Below are 26,485 nucleotides of genomic sequence, written 5' to 3' on the forward strand. Positions count from 1 at the left end.
AAAGTTATCATTAACTTATGCTAATAGAAATCTCTGAAACAGCCATTGCTTTCATAGGTTATATAAATTTAGAAGGAAGGTAGGAGAGCCAACTATAATGACCAAATAAAGCAGGATTTATTTGTGCTGTAATCCATACAGAAGAAAGAAACAGCAAGAAATTTTCTTCAGTTTGTTCCCTGCAACATGACAGGCTTTGACTATTCTTGCTCTTTGAAATAACAGCTGCATTAGAGGCCCTTAAATAAGGGAACTGTTCAAGAATGGATGAGCTGGAGTTATGCCAAAGCATTATCTAATTATGCAGACCATTATGCATCACCAGCACATCCTTCCACATGTGCAAAAATACAGGGACTTCAGTTATACACGAAACAGATTGTTCAGCTAGTCTTCAGTAATAACATTATTTAGCTGCTAACAAATTTAAAGTACAAAAACAAACCAAACCAAAACCAAGCAAACAAAAGAATAAAAAAAATCTGCATTTTCTGTGCAACATAACATCAAGAATTGCAAGAAATAATGATACGTGCTGCATGGGAACAGGCACAGTAGTGAGATCAGGCTCTTTTTAATCTCAAATTAAGCTACAGATAGAGCTACATCATGGGCCCAGGCTCAGTCACGATGTAGTATGCTATTGACATTACCTTCGCATCTTTTATCTTAGCAGTTTCCTTCAAACAGCTATCCTTTTGTCTGCAGAATATTGATTTATGTTTATTTTAAAGCCCTTATTAGAATTATTGCACGTGTTTCTCATCAACCCTTTATGTTTTCTGTAAAGGGTTCTGTTGTGGCAGGATTTTTTTATTCACTAACTGGAAAACAGAGTTTTCTCCTTATAATGGGTGTCCTTTCTTCCATCTTGAAGACTACACCAGGAGCAGGGCTTGCTGTAAACCACAACATTTTCTGTCCACATCCAAATCCTGTAGGCTTTGATTTCACGGTTGTATCTCAATTCTTGTGGTAAGTTAAGATAGCAGAAACTTCCTTTACAGCAATTCTGTTACATGGGAGAACTGTCCCCAGAGAACAAAAGCTAATTTATTTGATGCTTAAAAAGTCAACTAGAGAAGGCACTTAGCATTATCCATAAACCTCAAGCCTATGTGAGAAAGTCAGATGGATGACCTGCTAAGCCTTTCCCATCCCTCTTACGAACCACAAGAACTTAAAGCCATATGCTCTAAATTAAGACCACATAGAGTTTGCCTACATGAGACAGGCTGGAGTATCTTTGCTCTGTAGGCACTCTGAAAGCTTCTTGAATTATTTATGAGGAGAAAAGAAACACAACTTGTGCATTTACATCACATACCTGCATATTTTCAAGTAAGGCCTAAGGGCAAGTGCTTTCATTTCAGTCAGCATATAAAGCAAGCTTATTCTTTTGTGGTTTTATTTCCAAGGTTGATTTTGTAAACCAGAGCTTCTTGAATTTTAAAGAATGGATTATGGTAGAAATACTTTTAAAGGTCTACTTGAAATGAAAGGTAAAGGCCAATTAGCTATGAGCAGCCTTGTTCTATGCAAGAGATTTTAAGCTGTAATGTGAGGGCATCAAGCAAAGATAAAAAATAGGTACTGCTGTGAATTGGTCAACTCCATTATGCTGCTTCATACCTGGATGTTAAAAAAATGCATAGCAGACCTGGCAAATGATGTACTGCTACCTCAAGAATTAAAGCAGAGAAGTTACGCCTAACCAGTCTGGTTTTGAACACACCTTGAGATATTTTGTGTTCTTACAGGCAAACCACAGTTGAGCTTTGGGAGGACCTGAAGATGACATACAGCAATAGAGAACCCAAACTAACTTAAATTCTTCTGTACCTTCAGGCCACTCTTGTCTCTCTACAATATTCCCTCCCCTTGTTCACATCTCAGGAATCCTCTATTCATTGGTCTTTTTCCTTTCATTTTATTGCAAGTGCTCTTTCAAAAATACAGCAACTGATAATATTATTTATTTGCTGCCCTCTTTCCCAATGCTTTTTGACCCTTATTAGGACTCTCATATAAAGAAGGATTCTAAGAGGGAGTGAAAAATTGTTGCATAACTGACAAGGATGAACTTTACAGTTAATGGCCATATTTCAGTTACAAGTCTATCACTGAAGTTTAATTCTCATAAATTAGGTCAGTTCAAAAGTAAATCCCTCAATCATAAAACCTGGAAGACAGAAAAAAGCTGATTCACATTTGAAGTTGTATAAAAAATTCCACTGAAAATAACGTCCTAAATTGTTTAATATGTTATAATTTCTTATCTTTTGAATTTCAGATTAGGTCACTAAGAAAAATTTAGCTATACTAAAGACAGTGTTTAGTGATTTGACTGCATCCTGTTCATAAATGGAGTTGTATGAATGACAGGTTTCTTATCCTCTATGCTAATGTTACCTCCCCAGTATGTTGTGTACCAAGAACGAAGTTTAGTTGAAACCTTACCAAATACATGAGTCCACTGAGTTCAATTAATTTGGCCCATGAACACAAGCTACAACTTTGTTTAAAAAGCCAGTTGTTATTTTATTCTGCAAGCCTGCAAAGAGAATTTGAATTTGAGTGGCTGAGTTTTAGGAAGCCTAAATTCTACCTAGTGCTCCATCACCATCGCAGTAGGGATTGACTTTATACTCTCATGCACTCTCAGAAAACATGACTGTAGAGCACATACTAGCAAGAGAGAAAATGCCAAGATTTTGGTCCGCATATATTTTTTGTACGGTGCCTGGTTTAGCTGCAGCTACACGCAGTCATTCAGAAGTATTATTTCCAAACCGAAGGGGAGAACTTCATAGGAATAACAGTAACCAGGAATACCTGGATCCAGAGAAGACAAAGAGGTTAACAGCATCAACAATGAAAGAAATAACTTCCTCAATACTGACCAAATAGGCTAACACATCTAACATAGAATTTAAATTCTAGGCCTTACCCGTCTTTACTTTTTCTCAATTGTCTTACAGTAAATCCATGACTTCTATATCTGTTTTGTATGGTAGTCTTCTAGAAGAACTTGCTTTTGTATATAGACCAGGAGCCAGTTCAACATTAATTACTAGAGCAACCAACACCATTCTCCAGTGGCCTCTCCTTGCCATTTGGTATCCTCACAATCTCCAACTCATGCATAGTTAGAATGGGAATAAGCATCTAGCTAAGATTACAGGACTTTGGTATAAGGTTTTGTTTAATTTCAAGACCTTTTCCAACAGAACTTCTGCTACTGTTTTCCTCCTCATCAGCTTCCCTATTTTACTTTGTGAAATTTGGATCACGAAGTTGAAGGATACCAATCAGATATGGTAAGAGGACAACTGCGATTTCCAGCATTTATGATCAAAGACCAACACTTGATTGAGTATCATATGCCATGTCTAGATGTATGAGAGGGGACACCATAAAAAAAAAAAGTGATTAGGTGCTAAAACCTGTTACAGTTGTACTTACAAGACAGTCAACTTGCAGCTGCATTTCTTCATGTGAAAGGAAATTGGTCTGTTTATCAAATTCAAAATGCAAGCTTGCTTACAGCCATACAGAGGATAGCCAGAAGCTGTTACAAGTGACAGATGATATTCTCAACTGTCTGTCAAGCATGCATGCTGCATTTTCTTTAGTGAACAAATGTAATTTGCTTTTGCCCCCAGTATGAAGTAAGGAGTTTGAGTTTCTTCTCTGGAAAATATTAACCCTAAATAAAGTTTGAACTTACCCTTCTAGCAGGCTACTAGAGCTCCAGAAATAAAAGGAAACATTAGAAGATTTTAGGAGGTGCTGAAACATTTGTTTTGAAGTTTTATTACAAAAATATATTTGCAAACATACAAAATTTTGGATGAGAAAATGCTCAATCTTAAACATTTATGCAATAACTTAATAATTGCAAACATACACAGGTGCTATAAAATCCATACCATACCAAAAACGTTAATGATGCAGTATCTACATTTATTTACTTACAATTACTGTCATTCCGGTTTCCAGAAATCTTTCCTGAAGCTCCCCCCTTTCCCATGGTCTTTGTAATGAAAGAACATGCAAATGGATACAACTGGTGCATCCACAAAAGCGATAAAACTCAGAAATTACCAAAAGCACATAATGTACATAAAAAACCTAACTAGCCATATGCCCATACATTGAATAGATAAAAATAAATACACCACCAAATTAGAGATACTGCATTTTTTTCTGACTTGAAGTGAAAGGAAGATATTGCATCTTAACATTTTTGTAACATTGCCAGACAAAACTGAGGTGATACATATTGCACGTATTCTTTCTGTTAAGATATGCTGTACAAAGCAACCCAAATATCTGGCAAAAAGGTGGCTGATTTGTTTAGAATACTTTTGAAAACAAGAAGTCCTAAATGAAAGTTTGTTTTCAAACATAATTTCAGAAATTATGTCAGTGGCTACACGTGGCATAATGGATTTCAAAAATATAGCAAAATGAAGCAATTAGAAATGCAAGCAAAACTGAGATACATCCAGCAGCGAGTGTTTAAATATTATATTGAGTATTTATACACAGAATTAAACATTTAATATGAAATCAAGATGAATCACTAATTTTTTTAAATTTTATTCAATCATTCTGCAATCACCTTCTTTAATTTGGAAAGATCTACTGTTTCTAAGTTAATAGCTGTTAGGCACCTTTCATATAAACTTCTCATCATTAAATAACAGCAGATAAAATCTAACTATGTAACTGTGAATTTTGATTTTCCTAAACAATTCAGCAGCTGTAGCTTTTAAAACTGTTTTTGATTAGGTCTGAGTTTGGTTGGTTTGTTTTGTGTGTGGTTGTTTTATTTAAACAATTTAACGCTAGCCACAAAACACATGCTTAATAATGCAATTAATTTGGGGAGTATAGTCTAAACTAGTAATCTTTTAATTCTCAGAACTAATAGGTAAAATAGCATTAAACCTGTAGTTTTAGAAAAACAAACAAACAAACCACAAAACCAAACCCAAACCAAATACAACTTGAAAATGGTCACAATCATTTCCTGTGATGAGCCGTGGTAACTTTCCACACACTAGGTATCTCTACATGCGGATAACACAAATCAAGCACTTCAACAGGCTGGTAATTTTAGATTTATACAAAAAGCTAAAATAATCAGGAAAAAAACCCAAACTTGTCAGATAACACAGTCCATATTAAAAAAATTCAAATCTTGCACTGTAGTTAAGCTTGAGTTTTATAATGCAACTTTTCATTAAAGAGATTTATCTGTTAAACCCACTGCCCTGGCACTTGTCATAAATCCCTACAGTGTGTTGGCTGGTTCCAGTGTCTGGTGGCTACATGTAGTGAGGTTGGAGCAAACACGCAGGTGTTCCAGATGAACAGGTTTGCTTGTTGTAAAAATGCTTGGCTAGTAATTAAGATTTCAACTTATGTTTCTCTTCCAATTAGTTTTGAAAGCTGGGGGGGAAAGAAGTAAACCAATAATGTATTGCTACTAGTACATTACAAAAAGTAAAACAAGGATCTGCCAACTGCTTGTGGGTGTTCCTAGAGAGCTGGAAACAAGTGAAGGGCAATTCAACGTAGAGGCAAACTCTTGTAACAGCATTGCTGCTCTAAACAGAATTACTTTTGTCAACTGTGTATGACTGAAGACCTCAAAACACAACTCCTTCCCTACCGTTTCTATAGATCTTTGGATATGTCTGTATTTGGCAAAAGTACAAATACACACTGTCAGCTTCAGATATTTCTATTCTTAGCAACTTCAATCAAATCTTCCTTTGAAGAAACTGAAGCTGTCCATAAGAAGTGAGAAGTTATGGACTTCATCTTTGCTAAATCCAGATAAAAAGCAACTCTCTATTTGGTTTAGGCTGCCCATTTTTGTTCACAGGAACTCCTCATTGGTTTGTCCCATTTAGTGAAACTACTTCTAAAAACCCCAACAAATTCGTTTAGAACTTAGATCTAATTTGAGTCTCATTGTTTATGTGCACACACAGTATTACAACTCTACAATTTCTGTAGGAAGTTCCTATCTTCCCTAACAAGGCTGAGTTTATATTGCTGCATTCAGATGCTACCATTAAAGCCAATACATTTCTTGATGAATGTGCATGACATTAGCATCTTTCCCTGAATCTTGCACGTTTTTCTAACAAAACAATATATATTTTAACTGGAAACACTGAACTCAAATGCTAAGAAGAGCTTTTCAGAAGGCAGGTAGTGCTAAACAAAATATATTTTCCACTAAAAAGCTATGAAAAAAACCTAAAACAGATCAAATGCATAAAAATGTAAATATTTGTTGTATCTAAAACATACTGATTTGTGAACAAGTCACAATTAAAGCTCAATTACTAGTTTCCAATGAAGTGACCATGCACCTTGACTACCTCATCATTAACTAATCCTTAGGATATATATACATACATATATGTTGTAAGGAGCCAAACAATTTTTTTTCTTCATGTTTCAATAGTGCTTGATGGAAAAGAAAGCAGCAGTGCATCATAACTCACTACAGATTATCTTCTTACCCAATAAACCAAAACTTTTCTACTGGAAAAGATCCTTTAAAACTACTATTGCTGGAGAAAGTTGGAACCTGAAGTCTTATTAATTACCTTTGCATGCCCTTAAGAAATAAACACAAACCATGGGTAAACCAACACAGCAGCATAAGAAACTAATTTTCTGATTTCAGATGAGAAAGTATCCAGTTAAATTCTTACACTAGTGAATAGTGAATTACCAAATCACATATAAGAAGTGATAACATTTTAATTAGATAAACTTCAGACTATGAAATGCACACTATCAATGTGGGGAGAGGGCAACAGAAGCAAAGTGTTTGTTCCCCATCTGCATAGTCTTCAACACTGCAGTTCCAACACAACTGAGGAATGAAAGCCAACTATGACATGGTCCATCCTTAAGCTAAAAGGGAGACAAAGTATTTAAATCATAGCAAACCCTGCTGAACAGGAAGAGGTCTTCCAGTAGTGGTCTCCTAACTATAAATTTAAAACAAGAGAACTTCAACATGCAACAGAACTACTCTGTTGCTTAAAAGAGCAATGATACAACCACTGAGGATTTTGCATATTTCAAATTTCGCCTTTTTAGAGAAAATGGTCTTAACTCACTTGGATACCTGTTTAATGTCAGCGACACAGAAGCAAATAAGATTAACAGAATTATTTAAAAGATTAATTTATGTGCATTAGCTAGAGACTGTAAATGTATTGAGCAAATCACATTTTTACAAGGCCTGGCTTCCAGATCTATTCCTTCCCCACACCTGCCAACTTAATCACAAGGCATTTCGCTCTCCTTTTCTCAGTCCTCCCAACTGGAAGTAGGTTCCCACAACTGAATTTTGTTCTGGTGTGGTGTAGTGTACTATGTATTTGCTGGTTTAAACAGTATTGAGTCTGTAATCCTTGAACAGTGAACACATCTAGAAATGAAAGCCAGAGCAAACATTTGCACATTTACTTAATGCTAATGAGAGTTCAAATGCAAATTAAGTCCCCTCCCCAATAAAAACAAAGGTTTGCTGGTGATGATCACAGTGAAAACCTAGATCACTTCTGAGAACATTACTTTCTTAAGTATTTAAGGAATAGTCTTTCCTAACAGGTTCAAATTCAAGACGTTGAAAACTAAATATTCTTTTACAAAAATATTAGTTTTATAGACGACGCATAATTGTTTTTAAAATGGATATATTTTAAGTAGGTTTAGCTTCAATTATAGCTTAATGTTGTCTGTATTCTTGGTTAGGACTTGCAAGTAGACTTCATGAATAGTGCTGAGGAAACGGGAATCATTCTGCAGAAAACAAAACAAAAACACACATTAGAAACATTAGTAAAAGTATGCAAAAAAATTCAAATCTAATGCCATTTAAGTTGTGCATAAGGATTCCTTATAGTGCTAGCTAGCCGAGAGTTCAGAGCAGCAAATGTGAACTAGCTGTGTACTTTTACAAAAGGCAACGCTTTTTGGACAACATACAGACTTTGAACCACAGAGCTGGTAAGACTGCTGAAGAGATCACTAAGCAGACTGAATGCTCAAACAAAACAGCGGTCAATTGGTCAGCCTTGGCCACATAATTTCACTTCCCTCCAGATTCCAAACCTTAGTCTTAGACACAGAGTTACATGCTGTGTACAGGCTCCCAAATCAAGTCTGCATGAGTGTCAGAAGTAATGCTACTTCTGTCTGTCAGACTAGCCTGAAAGGTATTGCAGTGTGTTGTACAATGGTTCTCATGTCAAAGCTTGACTGAGAAGTGAATTAGTTTAATCCATAGACAATATTCAGATATTACAAGACCTGTGCAGCACATTTGGTATCCTGCTCGGAGTGCTGTGCAAGTACTACCATGCTGAAGGGTGTGCCTGTGTTGGTCTTCATTCAGCTATCTCTCTATACATACAGAACACTGGAGACAAGTATTTTAATCAGCTCTCTAAAGTCACCGCATTGATGTTCATCACACTACTGTGTGAGCATCAGTGTGCTATGTCTTTAATAAGACTTGTGGCAGTTAAGCTCAGTTTCGAGACTTACAAGTAAGCCAGTTTAAGTCTTTAAAGAGGAAAAACCCATACACACCAAGACACAAAAAGGTTATGCAAAAAGGAACATAGAAAAATTGGGCAACCCAGCTAATGATGGGGCCCAGTAGTGGCCCTTTTTGGTCCTAACAAATTTATGGCTGGGAAGATATTGTTACTTTTAGACTTGCATTTTGGGTGTAAGCTGTACTAACATCAGCATGGAGGGGGCAAGAGAATCCTGAGTTAACAAAGAACAGTTTGTCACTCATGGCAACTTCACCATGACATTAGATGTCAAAACAATCTCAAAGTATGGCTACTCCCCACATCAGTGATTTAATTCAACTGAACTTTTTAGTCCCTAGAAATAGCAGAGCAAGACCCTTGCAATTTCCATTTCAAAGACACATACTTCAGTGAAAGATCAGGAACAGTTCTAGTGAACTAAAATAGATAAGTTTTCTTTGGGAAAGCACGGATACTTAAAAAGACAACAAAACCAACCCTCCCATCCCCATATTAGGGCTTCTACTAGTGCAACTTTTTCCTCATTTGTTCGCAAATTCACATGGATGTGAAAGGACACAGCCAATGTACAGCTCTGTCCTTCTAAGTCTTCCATCTCACAACCAAAACAGGCCAGCTGCATCGTACTGTGTGTAGAGTGTGGAGTAATATACCCCTTCCAACAGAAAGGAACAACTGTTGTAATGTTTCACGGCAAACGGAGTTACAGGGGTACAGAATTTCTCAGTACTGGCTACTATCCTTGGAACCCCATCCCTCAGGAATTGAGCTCTGTAAAGACAAGACCTTTATTAGATGTATCAGCGCTTCCTGAAGCTGAGACCTGCTGAGAACAGTAGGAGGTATAGTCTGAATTTCTGATGTTCCAAGTGTTAAAGGCGAAGAAGAATTGGCTTTATTCTCCACTTCAGTAGCTTTTGTAGCTGATTGCTGAAAAACACTAGGAGACAAGAGGACCGAAGGTGTTACTGTAGTTGTGGCTGTAACAAACTGTGGAGGTGCAACCTGTAAAAGAACAGAAATAAAATAAGCACCATGTCCAGTAAGAATGGAGAGATGAGTATAAAAAAATATATGAAAAAAAAAAAGAATTGTAATAATTATTATTCAGTCAGATATTACGGGATAGATGCTCTTAATGAAGAAGTATCTACCTATGAAGATTAATATAAATATTAATTCTCTTCTTAAAACTGAAGAAGGTACCAGTCTTCAATATTCTTGTATGCAGATTCCTTCCTACTCATGTGGCTGCTACCTTCCAGAATTTTTTGAAATATAACACAGAGAATTAAAGATGAACTTTTCATGTAGGTAATCAAGGAGACAGTGGTTGATTTGCAAATTATTATTTTCCTTCGGAGTTTACAGAAAAGCTAGTCCTGCTTTCCACACTCTTGCTTCTATGGTCTCCAACAAATACACTTATAATTTGATGTAAAGTATCTCAAAGATATTTAAAATGACTGATGAAGTATAATTAAAGCATTGGAATACAGTGAAATACTCTCATTCTAAGTACATTTTCTCATCTGAGAAAAGGGGACAGGAATATTTTGAGGGCCGTATTCCCAACTCATATTTCTACAGATCTGTGTCCATTTCATTACAGAAACCCACATATTGGTTTTACCGCTTTTAAACATAAATTGGAAATGTAAAGGAACATTACATATGCATAACGTGAACGTGAATAAACATCAGCTTTGAGCAACTCTGGTATCTCCTGATAACTGCAATTATTAGTCAGAATAATAATCTACATCTTACTCAGGCTTCCAGAATGACCAACATGGTGAAAAAAATACAACCAAAAAAACCAATCTCACTCAAAAGAAAGCAAGACTAAATGTGATATGTAAAGATGTTTGATATGTCAGCAGAAAGAGTTCCTCTTGGATAATCAAAAACGTTCAGGAGAAAAAGAACTGCAAAGCCATCTAAAGTTAATGCCTATATAACAACAACAACAGAACTAGCAAACTGATTTTGTCATAGTCAAAACTGTGAAGACTTACAGTGTGGTATTTCAGCTGAAGACAACGTGTTTAAACCAACAAGTGCAGTTTACCATACAACACACACACATTTCTTCAAATCCCAAAATCCATGTAAAATGCATTTATTTAGATAATTATTTACTAACTATGCCATGAACAGACGGTACAGCATATCTTATAGCAGGCCAGTAGCTAAAAGAGCATTTTACTTTAAGCAGGACCATTTTTATTGCCTTCACAATCCGATCTGGGTATGCTACTGAAACTGCTTTTATATAGTGCAAGTTGGACAAGAATGATGCAATTTAACAGATTTGAAACAGGAGGGGGTGGGTAAAGTGGAATTAAATTACAGATGGTATCCTGAAAAGAATACATAACAAAAAAGCTATTAAAAACAATAATTGAAGACTTGACTATTACCAGTTATTTAACTGCAACCTGAAATTTTATATTGTCATTATTTTGAACAGTTATTCAAAGGCAGTGCCAATAACGTTAAATCTGTATTTAGATCACTAAAACTTGCTATTAGGAAGTTCTGCAGTGACAAATGCTTGTTATACTTTTCTTCTTCTATCTTCCACTTTTTTTTTTCCCCGCTTGCTATCTTTTTCCTTTTTTCAGGAAAACTGAGAGAGACACTAAGGCAAGGGCTGTGTTTTATGCCTCTGGGGTGCTTAAGGCTGGGCTAAGGCTAATAGACCCTACTGCAATATTTTAGCATTGGTACTGCTGGCTTACAAGACAAAAACAACAGTTGAAATGGTGCAAACTCAATACAAGACTGCAGATCCAAAAATGTGCACTCATTTCTGCATTAGCAGCAACAATACGAGGCACTGTACAACAAAAAGTGTATTCATTGATGACAGCCTACAGAAACTCCCCCTTGCTGCAATACAACTTGTTTCTGCTTCATAACAGCGCTTTAAATACAGGTGGTGGGCAATGACTATTTGAGATACCAACTGCTTACCACAGTTGTATCTCTTTGTATTTCTTAAAAAAACAGGTAGAGTTTACAACAAACAATTAGCAGAAGTAGTTATTCACTTACTTGACTTGCTTTGGACAAAGTCTTCGGCTGTGGAAATACTTCTGATTCCTTGTTCTGTTGTACAGTCTAAGTTAAAAGGAAAGTAGAATTCACAAGTTAGCATTCACAGCTCAATTTCCAGTTGTAGTTTTCTGTTTTTATCAAAGCACAAGAATGCAAATTTCAAGAGATTTTAGAGGCAATTTAAACCATTTTGTAAAACTGAGATAATGGCAAGTTGGAAAAAGAGGAAAGATTTGAATTTATGTTTCATGCTTTCAATATTGCAGCAAAACTGTAAAGCCAAATCAAAACATATCTGAAGAAAGGCTACTACTGTTGCCCGCCCACCCCCCCCCCCCAACATTAACAGTGAAACTGGGAACAAAACAGATGCTACAAAGTGAAGAGTTCAGTACCTTGTAGACAGTTTGGTAAATTGCCAATTCTGTGTTTATTTCTAGGAGTTTTACCTCATCACCTCCAGAAAAATTAAATGCTGTTTTCTGCTAGAGTTTCAGAAGTATTTTATACTTTTACAAACAGCATTCAGATACTTATTTGGTCAGATTTCAAGACTATAATATAATAAAATTCAAGTATTACAAAATATTAGAAAACACGATAAAAGCCATGTAGATAAGGTACTTCAGTAAATTCCTGTGGCATTCTTGGAAGGCTTGTTATAGCCATTTGGAAACCTCTTCCTCTACAGACAGGTCTGTCACTGACAGCAGATGCTAATGATATGAAATTAACAGAAATGGATTTCTAAGCAGTTCAATCAATCACACAGTAGAAGTCATTAATTATTTTTAAAAGGCTAATATATAACAGCACATTTTCCAAGGGAAAAATACACATAAGTCTAAAAACAATCTAAAGCTTCAGAATACCTGAAGGGGAGAGATTATCTTGCTGTTCAGGGCTGATGGCTTACTGTGAGATTCTTTGAAGCTTTCTGGTGTTGCAAGCTGGCCAACCGAGGCAGAGATGTTTGGTGTTAAGGAAGCCTTAGTGAGAGGCTGCTGTTGCGTTTGGTCATGCTGTGGGGTCAACCTGAATTTCTGGAGAAGATCAGCATTTGGATGGGATGTATTTGAGACAGTTCCTGTATTTGTTGATGCCAAGGGTGCTATAAGCTGGCTTTGGCCAGCCATTAGATTTTGTGGAGCGTGGTTCACTTCAGATGGCGGCTGATTCAGTGGTGGGGATATGTGCTTGGCAGCTTGCTGCATAACTTGCATTATACTGTTGTTTTGTTTTAGGCCAGGAAGCAACTGAGCAGGGGCAGCTTCCACTGTCGAGGCTGAATTAAGAATAGGGCTTAAACGAACTGAATAGCTTGAAACATTTTTTACATCAGGCTGGGAAACTGAAGCTGGAGGTATTAGCATAGGTGGTAAACATTCCTGCTGATTCAAAGGATTGGCACTGGTTATAATGCTTGGACTTTCAGACTTCCCGAGTGATTTTTTTATTACTATTGACTGGTCAAAGGAAAAAGGCAAGAGTAAACTGTGCTGCTCTCTCGCAGAGGTGTCAGTCTGCAACTTTTCCAGTCTCTCTGCATTGGGATATGGAGCTGCGGGCTGTTCCTTTGGTACAGATGTTCCAAACAGTTCCTCCAAAGTCAGATGCTTCTGCCTTGTCTGAAATGTCTAGAAAGAAAGGAAAAGGAAGCTTTCAGTTTAGAAATATACTTACCACTGTGCATCTCACATGATCTATCACAATTTCAAGAAAACTATGAGAGACAGGTAGGTCAAAAGTATTTAAAATACAATTTGGATACAAAAGTGTGCCGTATTTACAGGAGTTTTGAAATGAACTTCATTTACAAGGAACATTCCGTCTATGGAAATTTTTTCTTTACAACCTCCTATGGACAGACTGCGCAAGCAGGAAAGAAGGGGGCAGGCTACGGATTCTGCCATTAAGGTGGCAAATGCCATCACCCATCAGCCCTGACTGCACAAGGCACTGCATGGGCGGGGTGGGAAGAACATACATGTTGAACAAAATCCATACACTGTTGGAAATAATTAAATGGCCTAAAAGATGGGAAAGGAACAGAGAAACCTGAAGGTGCACAACTGCAATACATGCCTAGACAGTTCCTCTCACTCTTTTCATTAATGATGCAGTACATGTTACAATAGGTAAAAGAATCTGTATAAACCTAAACATATGTATATATATCTCTTTGAAAAGTGTGTATATATACACACAGTGTTAAAACTACCAGCCCTTTAGTCTCTCCCAAAAATACAAATCTAGCCTACAGCACTGACGTTGTTAGAAAAACCTGATCTTAAGGATACCATCTTCTTAATATTTTGCTAAAGATGTTTAAAAATGTGTTTTACTAAAGGGAAAAATAAACATCTATTATCACCCTTAATCTCTCTCTCTCTCCTTTTTTTTTTTTTTAATAGGTTGCACAGGACAAGAAGTTATGTAAAACAGCTGGACTAAAATACAACATTCTGTTCAGAAGACTGAATGGCCTGCAGCACAATTCCTGCGTACTCTGATGGTATGTCTAAACAAAGATGCTGTTTTACAATGACAACTACTGTACCATGACATTGTTACGCTCGCTCTAATTTTACTAGCACAGATAACAGCAGTGAAGCTGTGTCCGTACAGGTAGCATGCAAGAAACCTAACAGAAAAACCTTGGGCTTGAAACCATATTGATTTCTGCACAGATTACTAATCTCTACTGCCACTCTTATTATTCATTTTTAGCTAGTTTAAAGTCAGGCACACTTTCATTTTGCAGCTGAGACATTCTATAGTTTATAAATGTTGTTAATTATGCTAAGACTTCTTCCTAGAAAGTTGTTCTTACTTTTCACCACTGATCTTAATGTTCTGGAGACCTGTCCTTCAACTGTAAAGATTTTGTTAAGAGAAAAATCCCTATTCTATCTCTTTTCAAACTCAGTTTTGAAATCTCTACCATGCTCTGATCCAAGTCAGACTAGTCCCTTACATGGATACAGTCTCAAACATGAAGTTAATTTCCAGCTTGAAGTATAAAACACATCTTTTTGCCTGTCCCATTTCTGGCTGAGGTATATTTTGAGCATATCATCAACTCAGTGTATTATGAAGACCGCTATCAGCAGTGGCTGAAAAAAGGCAACATGACCACTTTACTTCACAGGAAAAGTGCTGCTCAAAGGGTTTCTCCAGAAATCATTTCAGATACATCAAAACATGAATTAACAGTCAGAGCTGGCACTATGAAGTTTAATTTCAGTGTTCTGATTCAGTTTCGCCAATTGCTGGCACAAAAGCATTCTACACTACAACTGATTTTCATTTTGAACTGCCAAGATAAAAAAACTTGAACTTCAGAATATCACAGAGAAGACATTTATTTTTATTCCCAAATCTGTGATATCTTCAGCATGAAGTTAGTCAATCAACATACAAGTGTGACACTTTGGAGGGAGTTTAGGAATCTCACCATGCTTATCATATGTACACTTCCATTTCACAGGTCACCTGTTTCAATTACATGAAAAATGTATTTTTACAGTTCAAATGGAATGTTTGTCCAGTAGTTTTCAAGTTGTTCACAGTATTAAAAATGTGATTAAGAACAAACACAGCTGTGATATATTGGAACCAAGTTAATTAGCTTTACAGAATTAATATCACTCACGTTATCCAAATAGTTTTTTCCAGTATCTCTGCAGCTATTATTAAAATAGCTCAGAGTTTAAAAGATGCCATTTCACCTATTCTATAAATCAGCCGTTTCCCTTTAGTTACTTCAGAGCAATTCGTTAGAATCTTATCTTTCCAATTTTTCCTTTACTAGTTACTGGATTTCTGTTCAGCAGTTCCATGCACTGTCAGGAGGGCATTTGAGCTGACTGTGCAGTCTACAGGGAGTGACCCAAAAGAAAGCACCTGCTTTTAAAACAAAGCCTGAAGCAACACTTCTGCCTGATCTCCAGAGCAGGCGTGCAGCAGGCAGAGCTGGCTGCCAGGGGTCAGTCTATCACTTACGCTGATCCAAAAGCAGAGGTGCTACCAACAGGACAGAGTGGGCTGCGATGGCAAATCGTCCCAGCAAACTCCCCACCCCTCGTTTTAGTGCATTAACTGTTACTACCCCGTCCCCTAAACCAGATCCCTGCCACCCATACCCTATCCTAACCTGTACTGGAAATTACTTACTGCTACTACCAAGTAAGTAGTTTGCAAGTACTAAGTGCAAGGCTGCACACATTTTCTTATGGCATTTCAGACATAGCGATTTATTGTACCAGAAACACACCAGTAAACCACAGCAGGATGGGAAGCATGCCATGCAGCTCACCTCCCTGCACTGGGGTGTTTTCTGAGGAGAGCCACTACCAACGTTCCCGTGCCCACTGGGCAGCACTGTAAGGAGGCCAGAGTTGCTCAGGTGTTACAGGGAATTGAGTTATTGCAGATGTTTTTAAATGTACCTCTAAAAAGTCTTGCATGAATCTACAGCTTCCCTGTGCTGAAATCCTTAGTAGAAATCAAAGCCAAATACTGAACTATTGCTACCTATTCCAGCTACTCCAACGATGATACTCAGCATTTTGTAAGAAGTTTCCCATGGTTCAAATAAAACATTTACAGGGTATTTCAAAATGATGGACCACACATGTTACAATTACACAAAAATTTACAAACAGCTTAATATTCTATCATTTAGAGATGTTCTATGTTCCCTCCACCTGCTGTACAGACTATGAGTTTCTTTCATGGGCGGTTTGTGATTGCAGAGCTATAGTGACTTCAAACTGGGCCCAGCTTTTTGAAATACCCTGTACATGAAACAGAGGTTATTTTCACTAGAATTCTTACTGTGGTTTAAACTCTACTTACAGGAATAACACCAAGCTTTAGAATTTGTAGACATCTGAATACACACTGGTGATACATGTTGTATCTAACACTTACCTGAAACAAATCTCAACACCAGTGTTAAGTTTGAGCAACGTACCTCCTCAACAACACTGAAGTATTTATTTATTTTTTACAATATTTCTCTTCCCACAGAGGAAGGAATACACTGTCAAAAAGTTCTTAACACAGGAAAAAAAGAAAACAAAACCAAAAAAACCCAGAACAACCAAACAAACACCCCAAACAACACTCCCCCCGGCCTCAACACAAAAAACTGAAGCAAACCAACATAAAACCACACACACTTTTCCCATAATATACGGATGAAAGAATCAGCCAAGCTGACTGATATTACCAGTCATGCAAACAGAGGTCTAATGCAAGCTACAGAAGTGTGGCAGAAGATATGTAGACACATTTTCGGTTATGCCAAAGAGAATTTGGTGCTGCCACAACTGAAGCACTTTCCATTTCTTGCCTAGTAACTGTAGGTTTCAGTTAGCAAGACTCTAGCTATAGCTTTGAAGGCATCAGAAATAAACCTTGAGTACATGTCTCAAACGCCTAGACTGCACCACAGTATACAGCTGACTGATGTCATACGCAGTCCAATAATGTGTCAGAGGTAATTATTTCATGCTTCCTGGCACTGCAAATCATCCTGCATGTTACCACAGACTGATTTCTTCCAGAATCCACGTTAGCCCATTTATACATACTTGGATATTCACAGCAGTATGACATAGCATCTTATTTTTAAATGTTAAGTCAAAAGATAGAATTTAGGATCTTGAAAGACTTCAAACTCACCAGTTTATTTAAATCAGTAATACATTCAGTAGGCAACACTGCAGGCATTCTAAGAAAAAAAATACTTCGGTACCAAAGCAAAGTAATAAATTAAAAAAACCCTAGCACCTGATTTAGGTTTGGAAGAAACATACCTGCTCTTGCACTTGTAATGAAGTTTTTTGTTCTGAAAGCTCTGTGCTTTCTGGCTTTGGAGGATTTGCATTTTGTTGCATTCCAGAACTTGATACAATACTTAAGTCACTGATCTGATTCTGAAAAAAAAAGAAACAAAACATATGAGTTTTAAGTCTATATTTATCCACAATCCCATTTGTATGTCACTTTGTCTGAAATACAGACAATGTACAGAGTATTGATTTTTGTAAGACACTGTGGAATTCACAAATTTTAGGAAATCACAATCATACCAAGACATCCACCATCTGGTAGGTATTCATAAAGCTGTCATTCTTTATTATGAAAAAAAAAAAAAAGAAAAAAAAAGCCAACCGGCTTCATACATTTTGCCCTGAGAAAGATTTTTTTTCTTTTAAGTAAGCTTTTCACATTCCTTATCTGCATTAGCAGCTAATGAGGAAGCTCGCTATGGTTCATTAAATCAGGAACCCAAACTAGAAACAACTTCGAAAAAATTCCTGACAGAAATCATTCTAAGGAGCTGGAATGAAAGCTTGTCACTGAGTTACTTCCACCAGATTTAGTTAACCACGTACATGTATCTTCAGAAGGTGTTAATTTGTTTTTCTGTGAACAAGGCAAAAAACAGACAAGAAAGTTCCATTGGAACAGAACGTTTACAGATCGAGTTGATTTTCTTCTTTAATAAATATATACATAAACAAAACCAGAAATTGTATTACTGTTTAAATCCCCAGTGAAAAAGCCCAAATTGGAGAATAGTCTTGTTTTCAATAAGTAAACTCCACCTCATGCATATGATATAGTGAACATTAGCATCAACGCAAGATGTTTGCTCTGGTCACTTAGAGCAGCAACATATGAGTTAAACTTTTTAGCAACAAGTTAAAAAACAACCTGAGCTTTACTATTCTTTTCAATTTCTAGATGAATGCAATAAAAACAAAATCAAGACTATTTATTGTGATTTAGGGATAGAGGTGAGAAGCAACTTTTCCCATCTTTCTGACTTTTAGCCACTAACTTGAAGGTCAAAACTCCTTGTGCCTGAAATGCTGGATGCCTTGTGGTCACAAAACCAGGCAAAGCAGTTTTCTTTTCACTAGAGGATGTTTCCATGCTCATAATAAAACACACACACAAAACACCACACTGCAAAAAGCATCCATTCACTTCATTAAAAATTTATTCAGAATTCATTCATTTTCACATATAGACTTGATGTAGTGAGTACTTGAGGGATTAAGCTGATTTGGAATTCTACATTAAATCACTCAGACCTTCATAAATCTCTTTTTCACTCTACCCCCTTCTCATGTTGACACTCTGCCAATCTCATGTGGGCTGCACACAAGGATTACTGTATGATCCATCTGGAACGTACCAGGCAGATAAGTACTTTCTGCTCCTAAACACAAATTCGTGTGTAATTACTGAGTGTCATAAAACAATTGGGAAAAAAAGAAGTCAAGACAGGAAGGGTCTCTCCAGAAGCCATCTTCAAAACAAGTTGGTTACCTAATCATGTTAACACCGACAAACCTTGGCTACAAGGAGTTCCAAAATTAATGTGCCAGAGGTTTGTTGCTAAAGCTGAGGTGGTCAACAGAATGTTCTCCAAAAAAGTTTTCTTTAATTGTGATCAACATCGCTCAATTCTGTGTATCTGGCAACTTCTACATAACTACGGTCATAGCAGGCTATGGGATTATGTTCAACAGATTCATTTTACAGTTCACATATACACTAAAAGGAAATAATTATTCTAGTTTCACTAGTGTTCTAAAAGCATCAAGAAACACACAGACACACAACAACAACTCAAGATCAAGACACAAAAACCCAATTATATAGTAGCTCTTGTGTAGCCCGTGCCCTGCGTATTTCCCCATTTTATTACAGGCACCACAGATGTTGTCTGACCACAACAAAGCCTGCACACCATTGCCTGGTTATCAGTATTTTACTTGTCTACAGAGTTTCATCCACGATGCTTAGGAACTTTGTTTCTAGCAAAAGCTTTTCAGTATTCTCACATGAAAAAGATCTGAAAATTAAGAGAGAAGCTGGAATGTCCTTTCTGAGTCATTTTTAAGAGCCATCTGTTGGAAATACGTATTATCCAATATTGCAAGGACAAAGAGGGAGAAAGGCTTCATCACACCCTAAGAGGGCAGTACTGAGACAGTGAGTTCTTGTGGTATGGTTTTATTTTTCCTTCTCAAAAAGCCTTCAATTTCTTTAAGTGTTTCAATTGATACAACACTGAAAGATGAGTCATTCAGGTTTTGATGCTTCTTTCTGTGCTCTCACAAAAGCTGCTACTTCCACAACGTTGGCCTTCATACAAAGAGACCTTCTCCCCAAACAGCACTGATGCTCAGAGAATCAGAAGCAATTGATTTTTTTAAAAATCTGTATTTAAAGCCTTAAAAACCCCACATTACTAATTTTCATAGACTGGTTTCTAGCCTAGGTCAAATATATTGTATAGTTTGTCACATTCATCTGCCCTCAGTCTAGGTCAGAAAGTGACAAGTTGACTCATACAAACTTAATTCATGTGTTCATTCTTTTCTCCTCATCCCACATTGTGCTGTAACAATCCAGAACCCTACAAAGACTCAAATCCCAACTACTCAAGGGAACTCTGCTGCATAAGCAACTGCTGCAAGGAGTCAAACCCTGTCCCAGTGTGTCAACTCTTCTACCAGTACAGCCACAAACCCCACACCACATCTCTGCACTGTGATACTTACACGTTACTTCACTAATTGCACATTCTCATATTATCAGATCTGGGGAGCGGCGTGTTCAGAATCTGTTTCCTTTTTTTTGATTTCCCACATATCACCCTTATATGTGTCCTGTAGGTATGAATTTGGTCCTCAGGACTATATTAAGTAATTCTTTCCTAAGAGAACTCATATTCTCCATCATATAAACTTGTGAATTTAGCACTTGCAAAAGATACCGAACTCAACCTTCTGAAATCAATTAATTTATTAAAAGGATAGACACATAGACAGGACAGAAGTATTAAACTGAGGAACAGCAGGATAGCAGAACAGTATTGTTATACTTAGTCTACAGCTATTAAAAATATGCTTCACGGGGTCTACATATGCACTGAATGTCTAAATCTCCAATACCACAAGACTTCTATTTTTCTAAGAAGAGACAGACAGTGTTGGGTACTATTTTTATTTGCTATTCCCAGAGACAAAATTTTCTCACAGCAGTAGAAGTCACTGTAAAATGGGTCTATCAAGCTACATTTCAAGTTGGATCACACAATCAGTATTCAACCTGTCTTGCTTAAAATCAGAGGCTGTTTCCTAGTACAGTGTACTTGAGGGAGGGAATGAATGTGCCATCAGTCTGAAAACAAGGCTACTGAAACAATGGCAGAGAATGTCTGCTCTTTAAAACACAGCTGATATGTTAAAACCTAGTTTCCAGATAGGCTTTCTTAAAAATTGAAAAATAATGAAAAATAGGCAAAGAATTGCCCACTAAGGTAATAATTACAGAATTAAAACTTATTAATTAATGCAACGTGCAAATCTTACACTGTTTTAAAACAATTTTTTCCCACATTATCCCTTCTCTCTAAGTTATTCTGCACCTATGCTTGTATCACAGACACAGGATAGTTCAAGTTTCTGGGCCTCTGTTATGTTACTCAACAAGCCAAAGCATTTTAGAGTGGAGCGCCATGAATGCTCTTGATTGTGGCATGAATCACTGCAGACCTCCTCCACTGACTTTCCGGACAGAGGAAAAAACTGAAAAACCAAAGTGTCAGCCACTATAAGGAATATTTACAATAACCGAACTTCCGAGATCATAAAACCAGACATGTTCAGCAGTTCATTCTTCTACAGTGTTACATATATACCTATTTGCTCAGGTTTCCTTTTATAATTATCTCACAAAACAAGACAGCTGATGAGTACTGAGATTAAGCAGCCCATGTTCTAGAAAATATTTTGTTGTTTCTGCATATCCAGGTATCTGGTTTTAAAACTGTATTTTTTCTCCCCAGAAGGTAACAATTCAAACATAAGAATATACAGGTCAGTTAAATTATGGGTTAGGTGCACTACTTTACAATCTTGGGTTGGAGTATACTGCACAGGACAATTTAATACATAAGAATGATTCTCTATCATCTCTCAGAAATCACAGGGCATACTGTTTCAGTGGACTCCATATAGTGTCCTAAGCCCTCATTCATAAGTAGAAGTAGTGTTCCTATTTGTTTGTAAGGTTTGAGGGGGAGAGGGGAGGAAGATATTTCCTTACTCGTTCATATTCATCCTTGGCTTTACTGAGCATTTCCAGGATGTCAATGGGCCTGTTTTCATTGCAGCCATTGGTTCTGTTGGGACTTTTTCTGTCCTGGGAAATCTGCTGTGATCTTTGAGCTTCTTGCTCTACCACTCTGTAACAGGAAAGGAGAAACAGGATTTTAAAATTTACTCTGGAGTCAACATCTTGAAAAAAGCAGTAAAGAAAAATGTACACCCAGCATATTAGCAAATTTAGTTCCGTCTGTATGAAAACCTAGCACCATAGTTACACAAGTTTTCATTTGCTACGAGGTTTATACAAGTCAAACTGTCAAATGGTCTGTACAATTTATCTCCAAACCAGAGAGCTCTGGTCTGTCTCTCACAAAGTCTGACTGCAGTAAACACTACTTCTGTAAAACTGTCATATTTAGACATTTTTACAATAAAATACGTGGACATTCAAGCATGCATTATACAAAGAGTGCATGTATTATACCACAGACTGAGTAAAATATATTTTTCACTCTTTTCTTCCTAACATGCATTTTTTTCCATATTTAGCCAAATCAAGCCATGTTATTCAACAAAATCAATCATAAAACATTTCTAATTTAGGATGAGACTCATCATTACAAAACAACACAGACACCAGGAAAGAATAGAGCTGGCTCGCATCAGGTATCTCGAGTCAGTCTGGAAGGAGGCTCTGCGCAAGTTACCCCTTTCTACCCCACCTAAGGCTCTGGAAACAAGAGCAAACCATTTTCTTCTCTAGCTGCCCTGTAGTCATTCCAATCACCTGCAGGACTACAACACATCTTCTCCTACCGCCTTTGGTGCCTATGGTACATTCACCACTTCTACTCCACCCCTACCTGCCTTAAGTATCAAAACATTTCAGTTCAAAAGACAGTTAAGATATGCAAGATGATGTGTCCCTGGTACATTTCATTAATAAAAGGAAAGGCAGCCTATATTTTTACTCCTAATCTATATGCAGTTCACAAGATATACATGGCTGTGCAATGCGCTAAAGCTTATCCTCTTGAAATAAACACACACTAGCCTGTAATCCCTTCTTTTTTAAGCCTGCATTAATCAAATATGTTAAGAAAAAACAAGGACTGTAAACAGGGCAGAGCTGTGGACGTGGCATGTCACTTGAGAACGCTCATGCTGTGGAACTGCTGGCTGCTGGGGAAGCCAAGAGGTGCCATCATAACAATCACAGAAAGCATCAATCATTCCAGCCTCCAGTTTCTTTGGGTCAGTTAGGATTCAGGAGTAACTCTAGATTGCATAGACAGTAGAGTAATTCAATATTTCGATGCACCTCTATGTTGCCATTTCCCAGGAAATAAACAGTTCTGGTCTTGGAAGTTTCTTCCCTGTGTTCTAGCAACCAAGCCTCTTTACTTCACTAGAGATAAGTTGTGTTTATTTGAAGAAGGGTTGGATTTGGCTTTTAGCAATTCAATGCTGCTTTCAAAATTACCTTGAAAATTTTTCATAATACAAGCTGCTTATTTAACCAGCTTCTCATGCTGAGTAAAGCACTCTCTGTCTGCAAGCAAGCACTCACCTGCACACATAATAGGGAGGCCAATCTACACTCCGACAGTTTCTAAGAGCTGCAGCATGTGCTGGTTTGGATAAAGCAGCTCAATCCTGTGCAAATGTTTCTATGGAGACACCCTGAGAACATTTTGTTCTAACACCCCACGCGGTCATACAGTCCTGACTTAGGACTTGTTTAAACTCAACTCCAAAACTAGGGATGAGAAAGGGCAAGGTAAAAGAACCAGAACACTTTGCTGAGATTTTAAGTGTCAGCATAATAGTATCAGCAAAAATAAGTACTTCAGTTAAAGGGAAAAGCCTGGACAGCTGAAGTCCTGCATGTGCTGCCTGACAGGTGAAGCAAAGGCTTCAATCTCGTGACCTCCTTCTGCTCTTAACTAGTTGGTCCAGAAGGTTACAACAAACCATCTTCCCATTAAAATAGTACTAATTAGTCTAATAGCAAAACATCTTCAAGGAGTACACCTGCTTCACAGAAATGTTTCACAAAGATTTCTGAAAAATATTTCTTAATATTTTTCTGTTCTCTGTTATGAAATTTGTTTTTTCTTCAGAGCTCACTTTTTTAAAGGAATAACAATTAAATTATCTTCTCCCGTAGATAATTGTCTAATAGCTCTTCATCTTCCGTCTTGCACAGGTTACATTCAGATGGTGGTGATGGGGTAACTTTGAAACAGTTTACTCCCAAAACTCTGAGATACTCTCTCACTTCCAGACTGCTGCCTGTATCTCAGAAGCCAGTTTGGGTCTGACTGTTGAAACAAGCCTAATAAACCAACCTAAAAACAAAAACCCCTACGAACGTACATGTCAGAATGCAGTAGGTTCACAAAGATTTGAAAACCCCTCGTTTCTGTCCTACTTCTAGAAAGCTCATCCCTCATAAATAATCATCTTGACTTAACTTGACCCAAATTAATTCCTTCTAAAGTTAGCAGTTTGATGACTCCCATAATTTTTTTCCATTTCAGAAAATTCTATTTATTTTTTTTTCCAAAACCAAGGTGTTCTGTAAATTGAACAGCTTTAGTGGGGAAAAAAATAAACTAATGCGAATCTGTACACTGAGCATGCTCTGTGTGCAATCCAGGGTTAAACCTTTTTTAAGCAAGGCCTGCTGTTTCTTTCCATTGTATTAGATAGTGGAAGAGGCACAACATTCCTGCAGTGACAGTTTGCTGAAGAATATCTGCAGTTATAGCATTGAAAATATACCTGGCACAACCCCACGGAATGGGGATGGGGAGCAGAGAGAATGTGAGAAGTGAAGCCTGTGATTACAAAGCCCACAAACACTAATTTACATTTCTTTTGAAAGATAAGCCACCAAAATATAAGTGGATGGCCTGCAATCTTGTTAACGCAGTCTGGCACAATAAGGTCAAGTCAAACAGCAGGAAAGAGAATGCAAATCTACTTGAAACCTTTTATGGTTATGTTTTTGAAGCTCTGAGGAACTACAAAGGCAGCACTCTCTCCTATCAGTGATAGAAAAACCCCCACCTAAACGAAAGGGTGCCAATCCAGATTTCTACCCCAGACAACAACAAAAACTGTGGAACAAAATTAATACTCCTGGAAGACAATGTAAATATTTATTCCAAAATAGTGATGGATCCTGATGAAGCCTGCTACCACGCGCCAAAATGCATATTTCCTTCTCCAAGATGCATTTTTTTTTTTTTAATTAAAAAGTATATTTTACATTTTAAGCTTCACCCCAGTTTCACCGCTGAGCCATGGCTGGACTGGTCTGTTACCTGGTTACACTTTTAAAGATCCTTGAAGTGTCTGTACCCATGATTTGTGCTGTAGTGACTAGACTAGTTTTGCCAGGTGACACTTAGCCCTGCAGTGCAGCTGTGCATGATGGAATAAGAATATGGTAGAGTCTGAAGGGTTCAGCTCTCTGCCCGATGCAAACATTAACCATGGCTTTAAATTAAAAAGTGCATTAAAAAAAAAAAAAAGAAAACCTTTCCCTGCTCTGTTTATAAAGCAGTGAGACAACAGACATGTTGTTTGATTTGGTAACAATTTCTGAGAGTCAGTTTCACACTACTTTTTTCATTAATCCTTATACTTGGACAAGCCAAATAACACTAAAAAGTCCAATGTGGCTGGGGACAAGAAAAAAAGAAGTGGGAAACAGGAACTTCATAGGGTTATCAGGCCAAGAGAAAAGAAAAATAAGAATTTAGAAAGAGACCTTGATATCAAAGTCTGTGATTTGTGTTGTCTTACATTGCCTCTCTGGGGAAAAGCCAAAATAACCCAAAGCAAAGACCCCAGAACAAGAAATCAGAATTAATCTTAAAATGTCTACACTATGACTAGTTTCCATATAATCAAGTTTTGTCAGTGTTCAAGATGTCCTGACGTGTAAGACATGACACACTGCTTAAGACATGCAATAGAAAAGCAAGCTCAGGAAAGTAGAGTGTGATGGCAAAGAAAAGCAAAGCAGAGACCAAGGGATAGAAGATATCCTGTGCAGTACATCTGCATCTTGCAATTTTGCATTTTTGCTAGCGTAGCTACCCTGTCATGCACTTCAAGCTTCTTCCTTTCATAAGAACATGGAAGATTTGCTTAAGTTAATTCTCACCCTTTTCTACTAGTAAAAAGTCTTGGCTTAATCTGCAAGACACCTCACCCGAAGGAAAGGTGCAAGAATACTCACAACATGTTTTAATGACTTTACACCACATTGCCAACTCAACTAGTTCCAGCCTTCTCCGACCTCTGTTGATCAGTCAGACGTCTGTACCCCCACCTGAAGCCTCCTCAGCTGTGGCACTGCAGCCGCCTCCAGCACAGGCTGACTGCATCGCTGCAGCTCCAACACGCTAACAAACCCGTGCTATTGCACACACAGCCTTTTAAGGCTCCTTTACATTGAGATGACCTCAGAAATCCTCCTGCTGTGTGACATCTCTAGGAGCCCTTGCAACTACAAAATAAGAGCAAGTGACATGGCAGCTTTATAAACCAAATTTGTCTCCAAAGAGGAAAAAAAAAAACAGATTAAAAAAAAAAAAATAAAACAATCCAGAAATTAGCAACAAGCAGCTCCTAATACTTCATAGTTCTGTTTAC

General features: G+C 37.3%; 1 protein-coding gene across 2 annotated transcripts in view; it reads right to left on the reverse strand.

Annotated features, from left to right (window-relative positions):
* Positions 1-3,780: 3,780 nt before the first annotated feature.
* The window catches only part of DCP1A (decapping mRNA 1A), a 34,629-nt gene continuing 11,924 nt past the window's right edge, over positions 3,781-26,485 (reverse strand). Inside the window, exons 5-12 of one of the 2 annotated variants that reach the window (XM_065075312.1) lie at positions 21,813-21,951; positions 19,039-19,119; positions 18,904-18,906; positions 17,498-17,617; positions 12,545-13,309; positions 11,670-11,735; positions 9,396-9,614; positions 3,781-7,845 (exon numbers count right to left, since the gene is read on the reverse strand). In XM_065075312.1, coding sequence (XP_064931384.1) covers positions 7,765-7,845; positions 9,396-9,614; positions 11,670-11,735; positions 12,545-13,309; positions 17,498-17,617; positions 18,904-18,906; positions 19,039-19,119; positions 21,813-21,951 — 1,474 coding nt within the window. In that variant the 3' untranslated portion in view covers positions 3,781-7,764. The remainder of the gene's footprint in view (positions 7,846-9,395; positions 9,615-11,669; positions 11,736-12,544; positions 13,310-17,497; positions 17,618-18,903; positions 18,907-19,038; positions 19,120-21,812; positions 21,952-26,485) is intronic. The other variant, XM_065075311.1, reaches the window with a different exon arrangement.

This window comes from Columba livia, chromosome 10 (genome assembly GCF_036013475.1).
Source record: "Columba livia isolate bColLiv1 breed racing homer chromosome 10, bColLiv1.pat.W.v2, whole genome shotgun sequence".
Classification (NCBI taxonomy): Eukaryota; Metazoa; Chordata; class Aves; order Columbiformes; family Columbidae; genus Columba; species Columba livia.